Source organism: Meriones unguiculatus, chromosome 5 (assembly GCF_030254825.1).
Source record: "Meriones unguiculatus strain TT.TT164.6M chromosome 5, Bangor_MerUng_6.1, whole genome shotgun sequence".
NCBI classification, from domain to species: Eukaryota; Metazoa; Chordata; class Mammalia; order Rodentia; family Muridae; genus Meriones; species Meriones unguiculatus.
Window position 1 is genome coordinate 40,825,820 of NC_083353.1, and position 12,333 is coordinate 40,838,152.

Genomic DNA, 12,333 nt, shown 5'->3' on the forward strand with positions numbered 1-12,333 from the left:
AAACTCCAATTATACCAAAACTCAAATGACAATGAAAGCCAACAACGTGTACTTCCTTTCTTCCTCTGTAAGGACATACTGATCCCTACGTTTGTGTGTCCCTGAGTGCAGCGTGTGTATGCGGAGACCCCCAGGCGTCAGAATAGGACACCAGACCCTTTAGAACTAGAGTTCCATGCAGTTGTGAGCTGGCAAGTGTGGGTGCCGGGCCCTGGAGAGAGCAGCAGCTCCTCTTACACCCCAGGGCACCCCCGCAGTCCCTGCATTCACTGCCCACATCAAGTAAAAGGCTGGACAGTACACAATCTCCTGGATGGACTGCAGAGAGGGCTGCGAGCTGGCCATTTAAAAAACGCATGTGCTGCCTGGAGGAGTGGTACACACTTGCAATACCAGTAATCAGAAGGCTCAGGCAGGAGAGTGACCAATTGGAGCCAGTATGGGCTAAAACAAAGAAACATACAAAAAATGATAGAAAAATGTGCATGGATATGTGCTTATTATTGTAGAAAGTGCTGAGACAACCTTTATCGAGTTGACATAATTTATCTAAATTACAGTAGTTTCTATTTTTCTTCAGCACAAATACTTGTAACACATGGAAAACACACACATGTAACTGACCAACCAAAAGCCACTAGCCCTCAGCTGTAGTCTATCACACCAGCTCTGTCTGTACTGAATTCCCTGCACTTCTTTTCAGTTCTGAAGGGACCAGCAGCTCTCTTGGCCCTAGCCTGCTCACCTGAGGCTTCGCATGCTCACTTCTTCAGCACAACTTTTCCCTGAGCTGTCAGTCATCACACCTTCAAGCCTGAAAAATGGAAGGGTTCTCCTTCTGACCTGTCATCATCACCCCCATTCTCAACCCTGTAACTTGGGAAAGGCGTCTCCCTCAACATCGCAGAGTGCTCTGGGAGCATGCCATAGCTTTTCTTACACTGGGCTACACTAGCAAAGGCTCATGTGGATTTCCTCCACCACAGGAATAGAACTCAGTATGCAGTAGGCACAAGTGTTACATGAATAAAACGGCAAGTGTGGTTACATTGGCCTGGAGACTTTCAGCTTTCTAGTTGCTCTGAGCTGTGGCTGTTTATTATAAAGTTCCAGGTAGAAGACAAAGACAGACATTGCTCATTTACTACCAACAGGGGCCAACAGGAAATTTCAATGCAGGAAAACAGACAACTGAAGGATCTCACTCCGTGTCTGTTGAAGTGGACATTTTCCCGTGCTACCTGCCATGCCTACTTGTATTTCTTCTTCTGTGGCTCTGCAATAGAGCTCAGGGACTCTTTCACACAAGCCAAGCGCTTGGCCATGAGCTGTCCTCAGCCCTTTCACATCTGCAGCAATAGTAGAAGTGCACTGTGGGAACTGTGACGAGATGTACCTAAGCCACGTGAGGTCACAGCTATTGATTCTCCACAGTCCCTCCATCTAAGGAACAGGAGCTGTAAGCCCTCTGCTGATAGGACACCATTTCCAATGTGGTAGGTTTTTATAAGAAACAAACACCCTCATCATTTAGCACTCTAGCTTTCATTTCTGAAAATAGCTTACTTTCTCATCCTAATACTTAAAAATGAATACATGCATTTAGACCTTTGGCATGACAAGTGACTTCAGAGATGAGAGGGAGAATATTATAGATGTCTATTATCTACAAATATAATATGCTTTCAGAAAACACTCTTTGTACTCAGGAGCACTGGAGGGTTGTCAGGCATTTTCAGGTCATCTGCTGAGTGTGTGAATAAATACTCCCATGTGCAGGACAGAATATGTCCTGCACAGCTTGTAAAGGTAATATTTAAAGTAATTATTTCCTTACTACCAACTCTTTCCTGCCCCTCAGATAATCTTTTTGTTTCTGTGGTCCCATCCCATTTCAAGAGGTAGAGTAACCATCATCTGAAAGGCTTGAGACCATTAAAAAAAAAATTTCTCCAGATTTTATAATATCTTAACCGTAAATAAAAATTCATTTGTATTTCATATACACTCAAGGTAATTTTATGCAGTATTCATTGAAAATACTGTTTCCTGGTGGAACTCTCCTTGTGATACTCAAAACACTTTAAATAGATTTTAACACAAGCAGTTTGGGTTTCATATTTTTGGATCACAAACACCCAATCTACAGTGCAGGCCTCAGGTAAGCTCTGCAGAAGTGACCAGGGTATTTTCACCTTTTCTTTGAAAAAAAAAACTCAACAAATTTTCACATCAAAATATCATCATTTTAATGTCAGTTTTATTTAAGAGCTTCAAAGACTCCAAGGAGGGGCTGTGAGAGATGGCTCAGCAGTTAAGAGCGCTGGCTGCTCTTCCAGAGGTCCTGAGTTCACTTCCCAGCACCCACAGGGTGGCTCACAGCCTTCCATACTGGGATCTGATGCCTTCTGGTGTGCAAGTGTACATGCAGACAGAGCACTCACATACATAACATAAATAAATCTTAAGCCCAGTATGATGGTGCACACCTGTGATCTCAGCACTCAGGGAGGCAGAGGCAGGTGGATTTCTGTGAGTTTGAGGCCAGCCTGGTCTACAAAGCAAGTCCAGGACAGCCAATGATACACAAAGAAACCCTGTCTCCACAAACAAACAAACAAAGAAGCAAACAGACTCCAAGCACACATGATGCAGCAAAGTGGCAAGCACATAAGCACACGTACCTGATCCTTTTCAAGTGTCAGTATCTGGTAGCCGGTTGCTCTGCTGCATATGAGTTTTCCACTACTGTCAAAAGAAGCCAAGCGCAATCTAGAATTTAAAAACAATATTTTAAAAGTGAAGGCTAATCTAAACAAGGCCTTCTTCACTCTACCTCTTTCCCCTTCTGTATTCCCTGGAAACCTTATTACTGGCAGTACTGTGGACTGAGCTGAGGCTCAGGGTCCTGCATGCTAGGCAAACATGCTACCACAGCTATAACTCTAATGCTTGGTTTTTAGAAGCAAGTCTCATGTAGCTCAGACTGGCCTTGAACTATGATCCTTCCTGCCTCCAACCACTGAGTAAAAGGATTACAGATATGTGCCCCACATAAGGTGAAACCCCCCCTTTTTTTTTTTACATTTAAAAAAAGTTTTAAAAAATGTAAATCAGCTCCATTCAGATTTCTAACTTCTGTTGTTCTATTATATAAAGGTGGTGGTACACACCTTTAACCCCAGCACTTGGGAGGCAGAGGCAGGTGTATCTCTGAACTCAAGGCCAGCTAGGGCTACACAGAGAAACTCTGTCTCAAAAAACCAAAACAAAAAATAACTTTGAAATGACCTTTCATCACTGTGGCAAGACACAACACATGAAGCTTACTATATGATTCCTTTGCAATGGCATCAGCACATCCACCCTTAGAGTGTATTTCTACCTTCCCCAGCTGACACCATCCCCATTAAAGCAGTGACTCTTCCCTTCTCCTCCTCCAGAACTAGCACCCAAGAGTTTACTTTCTGTCCCGATAAACTTATCTGAGTAGAATCAGGATTGTTGTCTTTTTATGAGACACTTAATTACAACACAGGGTCTTTATTGGACTTTTCTTTTTAAAGATGACCAGTGTTCTGCTGTGTGAGCATTACAACTTATGTTTATACAACTATCTGCTAAGGCTTATATAGGTTGCTTCTGCCCTCCAGCTACCATGAGCGGTGCTGCTGCAAGCCTGAGAGTGTAAGTATCCAGTCCTTGCTTCTGACTCCTTGGGATGTACCCAGAGGCAGAACTGTTAGGCCATAAAGCACTTGTTTAGGGTTTTGCAAAGTGTCTTGTAATGGGTGTACCATTTTGCAGAAGGCTACCAGCAGGGGACAAAGATCTGATTATTCTACAGCCTTGTCTATCTTTGTTTCTGCTTTGGATAAAAATTATGGAACAGCATTTTATTGTGGTTTTCATTTCTTTTCCCCAAGGACCAGTAATGTTAAGCTTATTTTTGTTCACCAGACATTTATCTTCTTTGGAGAATTTGTGTATGTGTTTGTGGGATACATGTATGCGTATGAGTATAAACAGAGGCTTGATGCCAATAGGGGGTGCTTTCCTCTGTCACACTCTTCCTTATTATTTGAGACCCTGGAACTTACACATTTGGCTAAGCAGGTTGGACAAGAGGCCCATGGATCCTTGGGTCTTGCTCCACCAAGTGCTGGCTGGCCCTACAGGTGTGGACTGCTGAGTCCAGCTACTTAGGAGGCTGCTATGGAGTGAGCTCCATGCTTTCCTGGCAAGCACTGTAATGACTAAGCCACCTTCTCGGCCTTTGGAGAAAACTTACGCAAGTTCTTTGGTGCTTTGTTTTGCTAGACATGCAAGACTAAACCCAGAGAATTGTGCATGCTCCATGGCTACTCTACCCCAGCCTTGGCCACTTTTTTTTTTTAAGATTTTATTTATTTATTTTATGTATACGAGTGTTCTATCTGCATGTAGGCCTGCATCCAAGAAGAGGGCCAAAACAGGACATTAGAGTCCAGGATAGATAGTTGTGAGCCACCATGTGCTTGCTGGAAATTGAACTCAGGACCTTTGGAAGAGCAGACGGTGCTCTTAACAACTGAGCCATCTCTCCAGCCATCCCCCTCCAAACTTAGCCACTTTTTTTTAAAGATTTATTTGTTTGCTTATTACATATATAATGTTCTGTCTACATGTACATCTGTACACCAGAAGAGGGCACCAGATCTCATGTGGGTGCTGGGAAGTGAACTCAGGACCTCTGGAAGAGCAGCCAGCACTCTTAACCTGAGCCATCTCTCCAGCCCACTTAGCCACTTTTAATCTGTATGTTTTTAATCATAACAATGAATTTTGTGTGTCTAAGTTTTTTAAAACGTTTTTGCCTGCTTGTTATATATGTGCACTATGTACACGCCTGTTGCCTATAGAAGTCCAAAGAGGGTGCTGAGTCCTCTAGAACTGAAGTTACGGATGGTTGTGAGCCATCATCTGAGGGCTTCAAACTAAACCTCGGTCTCCTACCCATGGAGCCATCTCTCCATCTGCCTCCCCCCCCGCCCCGTTTTCAGCTGGGACTATGTAATTAGTCTCAAATTTAGCTGGAACTCCAAGCCTATGCTCCCACACCTGACAGTCTTCTGTTACAGTTTTTGGTCTGCTGTGCACTCTGAATGCTAATCCTATCAGGAATATGGTCTGCTTGCAAATGCTCTCTCCCCTTCTGCAGCCACCTTTTCACTGGTATTCTAACACAGACACTCACAATTTGGATGATGTCTCTTGATGCCTGTGCTTTTGGCATTATATCAGAGAAGTCTACACCAAACCAAACGTCATGAAGCTTTTGCCTTGTGTCATCTTCTAACCATGTCAACTTTAGGTCTTAAATAAAATCTCTTTGAGGTTCTGTTTTGGAGACAGGGTCTTATTTTGTAGCACTGGCTGACATGGATCTTACATATGTAGACCAGGCTGGTCTCAAATTCATAAACATATGCCTGCGCCTGTCTCCTAGGTTTAAAGACATCATCACCATGCCTGAGCCCCTGTGAGTTGATTTTTGCAAATCAAATACTTGCTACTGTCAGTCTATAGCACCATGTCTAGGAAATGAACGTCAGCTTAGTTTTCAGGGAGAGCTGGACATAGTATGTCCAACAGGTGCTTTCCAAGAACACCTGTCTCACTCTAGTTTGCACATTTGCATAGTGACAGTTTCAAGCCCAGAATCAAGCTGTCCATCATTTTACCTTGACTTTCAAGACCTTCTGATTTCATTTGTTAGGATATGTTTAAAAAAGGGGGGGTTTCTCAGCTCCCAGTACTTTCCTGTATACTTCGTCTCACGCATCCTACATCTCATTGGTGATCAAGGTTTCATTCCATTTCTTCCCCATCTACTGGTGTAGGAAGTGGGGGTGCCATCCTACCTAAATGCTATGCTCCTTCGAGGCTGTAAGCTGACAGATCCACTACACGGCTGATTCAGTGTATTGCGTTTGAAAATGATGTATCGATTGGTGTAAGTCACAAGGAGGTCAAAGCCGAAATTAAAACCTGTCCACCGCCAGCAATACTAAGAGACACAAAAGATTCATTTCAGTTCATCACGTTAACAAGTCATAAATTAAAAGTTCAAGTTTTTTTTCCTTTCCTTCACTTCATGTATCTTCAAGGGAAAGCACTTTCTGTCAGTGCCTTCCCCATATGGCTCTGCTCAAAACACCAGCCCTGCACTTGAGACACCCTTGATGACCCCACTCCCCGAGCTTCATGCCATACACCCCTTCACATTGTAGTCCCACAGCAGGACTACAATGGAATCAGGCCTCCCACTGAAGTTCTGTAAGGATAGTTTGGGCACCTGACAGCTACCTGGAAGTTATTGGGCTCAGAAGTGGTTGCTTCAAACAATCACTGGACACATGAAGGCCACTTCAGATAGCAGTTAATCAGAGAGGGAGGTAAGGCAGTGTGGGGAGGGCAGGTGCACCTCCAATTACACAGTAACTCAGTGTTATAGACTGCTGAGCACCTGTTACACACCAAGCTCAACTCCAGCAAGTGGAGGCACAGCAGTCAGTGAATTTCTGCTCCAGTAGAATTTATCTTATACTCTAGTGTTTACATGGTAGACAGAGGACGGGGATATACTGGATGGAAGAAAAAGTCAGGAGAGTGTCAGGAGAGAGCAGGAGACTTGCAGCTGGGAAGCTTGGTGAATAAAGTGTAGAGGAGCCCAAGGAGCTTTTTGTGAGGAGGCTGGGCCAAGGAGCAGACAGGGGATATAGCTGGGGAGGAAAGATAACAAGTCCAAAGCTCTGCTGGTGAAAACAAGGTTGGCCTACCAGAGATGGTGAGAAGGACTCTATGGCCAGGCAATAGAGGCAGGGACAAGAACTAGAGATGGGTTCACAGAGGTAGTCAGGCACCCAAAAGGTCTAGTCTCTGGTAAGGAAGTGTGTGGGAGGCTAAGAGTAGAGTCTAGAAAAGAATACAGCATGATCTAGCTTATATTTGCAAAGACTACTTTGGCTGTTGTATGGAAGACAGGATGCAAAAAAGTAAGAGTGAAATTGGGAGCAGTAGGCTGAAATATTGTATTTGAAAATGACATACTATGAAGATCCCCCAGTAGCCCAGGCAGGATGGATGATGACCTGGGCTGAATTGTTAGTGCAGACAAGATAAAATGCATTGTGGGGACAAACCCTCGAGGGATTTCTCATGGACACCAAGAGTGCAAGGGAAGAATTATGTATCCACATGAATGCACTGAAGCATATATGACAGATGACAAAGGCCCTGTTCCAAGAGGAGAATCCTGGTGAAAATGGAAGGATTCTCCTTCTGCAATGCTCCAGATATCTGAAAAAGATGTATAGTGAGAGTCAAGAGCCATAGTTACAGACAGGCTGTGATGTCAAGGGAATAAATGAGAGCACATGGACAGGGAATAAGAACCGAAATCCAGTTACAGCAGTATTGCTAAGGAAGAGAAGAATCTAGTAGACTTTAGAAGGAGGAGCCAATGAAATAGGAAGACAACTGGCTGAGCATATTGTCCTAGAAGCCAAATGGAAACAAAACAAACAAACCCCTAAACTTTCCAACAGGGAATAAGTGAAAAAGGTCTCTGTTGAGAAGAGCAACAAGAATAAACTCCACTTGAACATGGGTCGTTACTGACACTGTTGTAGCAGTTCCACTGGAGTGGTGAGAATCACCGGAGGGGCGTCAGAAGAAATACTGAGCAACAGCTGGAAGGGAGTGTGCAGCCAAGAACAGTCTAAGGGTTCACAGGTACAAGCTGAGTAGATGCAATACAAGAGTAGTGTGAGTGGTGCTTGAGGGAGGTGAGGACTGCAGGCTTCTGCGTGTTAAATATGGACAGGGTCAAAGGCGGCGGCGGTGGTGCACGTCTTCAATCCCAGCACTGGGGAGGCAGAGTCAGGCAGATTTCTAAGCTCAAGACCAACCTGGTCTACAGAGGAATTCCAGGACAGCCAGGGGTACACAGAGAAACCCTGTCTCAAAAAAAAAAAAAAAAGATGGAACCAAAATGTTGGGTAAGGACAGGACAGACAGCTTGGCACAGAAGCAGATCAGAAAAACTGGGGACTGCTGGATGGAGGATGTACAGAGTCTCCACACAGTGAAAGGTGAAAGGCAAAGCAACCCGAGCGTCAGATAAGGAGCACAGCCGTCACAAGGTGAGAAGACAGAGTCACTTCCGACAGGAAGAAAGGTGGCCTCCATGCAGCAACACAGACCTGGGTTCATGGTTACAACACTGAAGGAAAACCCACGGGAAAGGTGCCTGTCTCTGACCTTGTCCTGGCTAGTTCTACATTGACTTGACACACGCTAGTCATTTGAGAGTGAAACTCAACTGAGAAAATGCCCACACCAAATTGGCCTGTGTGGAATTTTTTTTTAGTTTTTTGTTTTTTTTGGATTAATGATTGATGTGGGAAGGTAGAGCCCGTTGTGGGTGGTGCCATCCCTGGGCTGGGGGCCTAGATGGTATAAGCAAGCCATGATGAACAAACATGGGCAGCGTCCCTCCATGGCCTCTGCATCAGCTCCTGCCTCCAGGTTCCTGTCCTGACCTCGTTCAATGATGGGACTATAATGTACAATAATAATAATGAACACTTTCTTCCCCAAGTTGCTTTTAGTCATGGTGTTTACCATGGCAATAGAAAACATAACTGAGGTAGATCTCTAAACAAATTTCAGCCTAATTTAGATATTTATTCAGAGTCAATAAGGATTGGGACTTAGCCGGGCATGGTGGCACACGCCTGTGATCCCATCACTGTGGGAAGCAGAGACTGGAGGATCACTGTGAGTTCGAGGCCAGCCTGGTCTACAAAGTGAGTCCAGGAGAGCCAGGACTACACAGAGAAACCATTCAAACCCTACCACCATTAAAAAAACAAAAAAAAAAACAAAAAAAGATTTGGGACTTGCTGCTTGCTAACATGGGAGTTAGCCTGATGAGTCAGACAGTGTCAAAGGGGGAAAGGATGGAAATAAACAAGGGGGTGGTTTTAAGATAGAACAAAATATAAGTCTACTAAAGAAGTAGGGAGTAAAAGGAAAGAAAGAACAAACTGTACATCTCAGTGGGGTAACAACAGTATTTGAGTCCTAGAATAGAGAGCTAGGAAGAGAAAGGAGAAGCGGATGTTATAAATGGGACACTTGAAATGGAGATTTCTGGAGATGATGCCATCAGTGGGAGTGCATGCCCTGGGAGGTCTGAAGGGGAAAGAAGGCTGTGACACAGATACAAGAGCAGTGAGGAAGAGAGACCAAGGGGTGACAGTGGCAGGAGACCTAGCAGGTGGTGACACACACACAAGGCATCTGCTTTGAAGGAGCTGCCCTCACTGAGGAATGAAGAAACAAGATGAGGGATGGAGAAGACAGCCTCTTCTCTGTCATACCATAATCCTGAACACAAGCATGAAATAACCTTTAAAGTGAAAGTGAGGTAACTGTTCTTTGGGACCAGATGAACCAGGTGAAAACTAGGCTGGAATCTGAAGGTGGAAATAATGACAGGTAGGCTGCACAGTCAGCTGAATGGACCATAGCCAGCTTTTAGAGCAATCTGGAGACAGGTTCTCTGGAGACAGCAGCCTAAACCTTCCCTTATGCACTTGCAATTTGTTCCACGTAAGGAACAAAGGCAGTCCTTGGTGTGGCGAGTATTCCCAGGGGACAGGTGACTGAGGGTGACTGTTAAACAGAGCCTCACCAGACTATCCAACACCTCCCACATAATCTATCTCAACTTCTGTACTGCACAGGGACCCTCTCAAGCCTCTCATCTAGACTTTAAATCCAAGTGAGAAGGTCTCAGGCAAGGCTGAGTAATTACTAAGCATGGTGGCTATACCTTGTTCAGGACACCAAGCTGCAGAAAAAAGAAATAAGGTCTTGTACAAGCACACTCTAGTAATCAGGAGTCCCAGACGTCTACTCTCTTATGCTTAAACTACTTTAAAAAGAGCATGTAGTTAATGATTTTTGAGATAGCACATGTGCCACAGTGAACCCACCTTTAAATATCTTATTAGGAAAAATCGCAAACACACAAAAGTAAAGAAAAGGAGCCTGAGAGAATTTCCTCAGCAAGCTGAGAACATAAAGGCCAGAGCCATACTTACTTCACCATCTTTGGCAAGCTTTCTACCGCACCTCATACTATTTCCCTCCAGTTCTTCTTTATTGATTTCTTGAGGCCTAAAATGATACAAGAGCCAGGAGCTTTCTTGAAAATAGGCAACAAGCAGTTGAAAAAAGAACTGGGTTTAAAAGAACAGAAAGTCTTTCCAATGACTTGACAGCACTGTTACTGGGATAAAGTAATCTTTTGGGCTGTGGGTGCAGCTTGCTGACCAACGACGGCTCACCTCACATACACCATACCCTATTTTCACACTCAGCACTGGCAAAGAAAAAAAAAAAGGACATAATGATTTAATCAGAGTTCAATGCCTCACCTACTTGACTTCTAGATTACTTTTATGAAGCTGTCAAACCAGAGATGAGAGGAAAAAAAATTTCTATGAGAAATTTTGTTTACCAGGAAAATGTTATACTTAAAAAGTGTAACTACTAAAAGAAATACGTATCTATTATTTCTGGGGGACACAGTTTAGTGTCACCTCCCCCAAGCCCTTTACTCTTTTGATACAAGGTCTCACAGTGTAGCCCAGGCTGGCCTCTAACTCTGCTCCCTGCTGCTTCAGCCCCCTAGGTGCTAGAATCACAGGTGTGTACCACCACAGCCAGCTCAGCACCAAGTCCTTGTCACTTATTTCAAAAGCAAACCATTTTTCATGGAGTGTTATTCTACAAGACCAATACTTCATAGAAAAAAATCTGTATAGTTTTATCTATTTTCCTTAAATTGGTCCCATACTTTACAATTTTTAATCATAAAGCTGAAGATACAATATAGAATGAGTAACTGTAAATTATGCCATAGATTCTGAGAGCTCAGGCTAACAGGAAGCCAGACATAATAACTGTCACCTGTGGGAGAGGTTGGTATCAAAAGTGTAAAGAAGATAGTGTGCTCCCCTGGACAGGAGGCTGGGCCACCACAGTATAACTGTTCCTTGCACCTGAGTGTGTGCTTGTTGGGGGTTGGTAGAATGCATTCTTTGCAGGAGAAGGAATACACACAGAACAGCCTATTATGCCATTATGCCTTTTTTATTTATAGAGGATCAAACAGACATAGGCTTTGGTCAGCTGAGTGAAGATGATCAGCAGATGACAGCAGAGGCATTTGGGGTAGGCTGCTGAAGGCTCCCACAGGCCTTGCTCATGAGTTTCTCCTCAGGGTTTCCTGAGTTCCAACACATATGTTCTGTGACTATTCAACTTTTTGGTATGACACTTTGCAGGCATACGAGAAAGCTGTAATGAGTCAAACATTCTCATTATCAAGCTTGTGTATCTGAGGGGAGCAACTCAACAGCATCAGATGTCTGTATCTGCCTTCATGCAGAAGTGACACATTGCAATTCTGTTTTAGAAAGATAATCCTCTCCAGTCTGAGAGAAGACCCTGGCAGGAGGCTTTACTGGGTCATAAGATAAAGTCTGACACTTTGGTGCCCTGCAGTTGGACCAGAAACTCAGCAGCAAGAACAAGGCTGTGCAGTCACATGTTATAACTGCATGCCCTCCTTCCTCTTCGCTGTTGAGGTAAGGCCTAGGACATTCTTCAGACAGGTCACTTGACCCCAGAGCTGTGCACCAGTTGGCACACATATTCCCTAAGTCAAGCAAACAAGATGCTGTCTCTTAGTTAAAAGGACAAAGTAAAAAAAACTCAACAAAGAACATCTAAACTTAGAGCCAAATACACAGTACCAAGTGTTACCATTGGTAGTTACCCAATACCAACACTTCAGATCTGATTTCCACTAAATAACTCACTCATATTTTTAGTTCTTTATTTTTTTTTCAATTTCAGCATTCTTATTGTCTTTCTCCTAATAAGTATGCTACAGAAAAGCCTGGAAAAAAAAATGAGACTATAAATAAAATAGAAATAAAAAAGGAGCCCCACAGATAATAAGAATCTTGTAACTTACACATATTGGCACACGCCTTTAACCCCAGCATTCTAGACACAGAGGGAGACAAATCTCTGTGAATGCGAGGCCAGTCTGCAGCCAGAACTAGAAAGAGACCCTGTCTCTGTGTTTCTCTTTTCGGGGGGGGGGGGCTGGAGGAGTGGATGGGCATGGGGCTGGAGACAGGGTTTCTCTGTATAGCTGTAACTGTTCTGGAACTCACTCTGTAGACTAGGTTGGCCTCAAACGCATAG

The 12,333-nt window shown here is 43.9% G+C and overlaps 1 protein-coding gene across 2 annotated transcripts in view; it reads right to left on the reverse strand.

Moving 5' to 3' along the window:
• Gmcl1 (germ cell-less 1, spermatogenesis associated) overlaps window positions 1-12,333 on the reverse strand; it is a 40,412-nt gene that overhangs the window by 3,462 nt on the left and 24,617 nt on the right. For both annotated transcript variants that reach the window (XM_060383681.1, XM_021634534.2), the window contains exons 11-13: window positions 10,155-10,230; window positions 5,904-6,049; window positions 2,685-2,772 (exon numbers count right to left, since the gene is read on the reverse strand). In XM_060383681.1, the coding sequence (XP_060239664.1) occupies window positions 2,685-2,772; window positions 5,904-6,049; window positions 10,155-10,230 (310 nt within the window). The remainder of the gene's footprint in view (window positions 1-2,684; window positions 2,773-5,903; window positions 6,050-10,154; window positions 10,231-12,333) is intronic.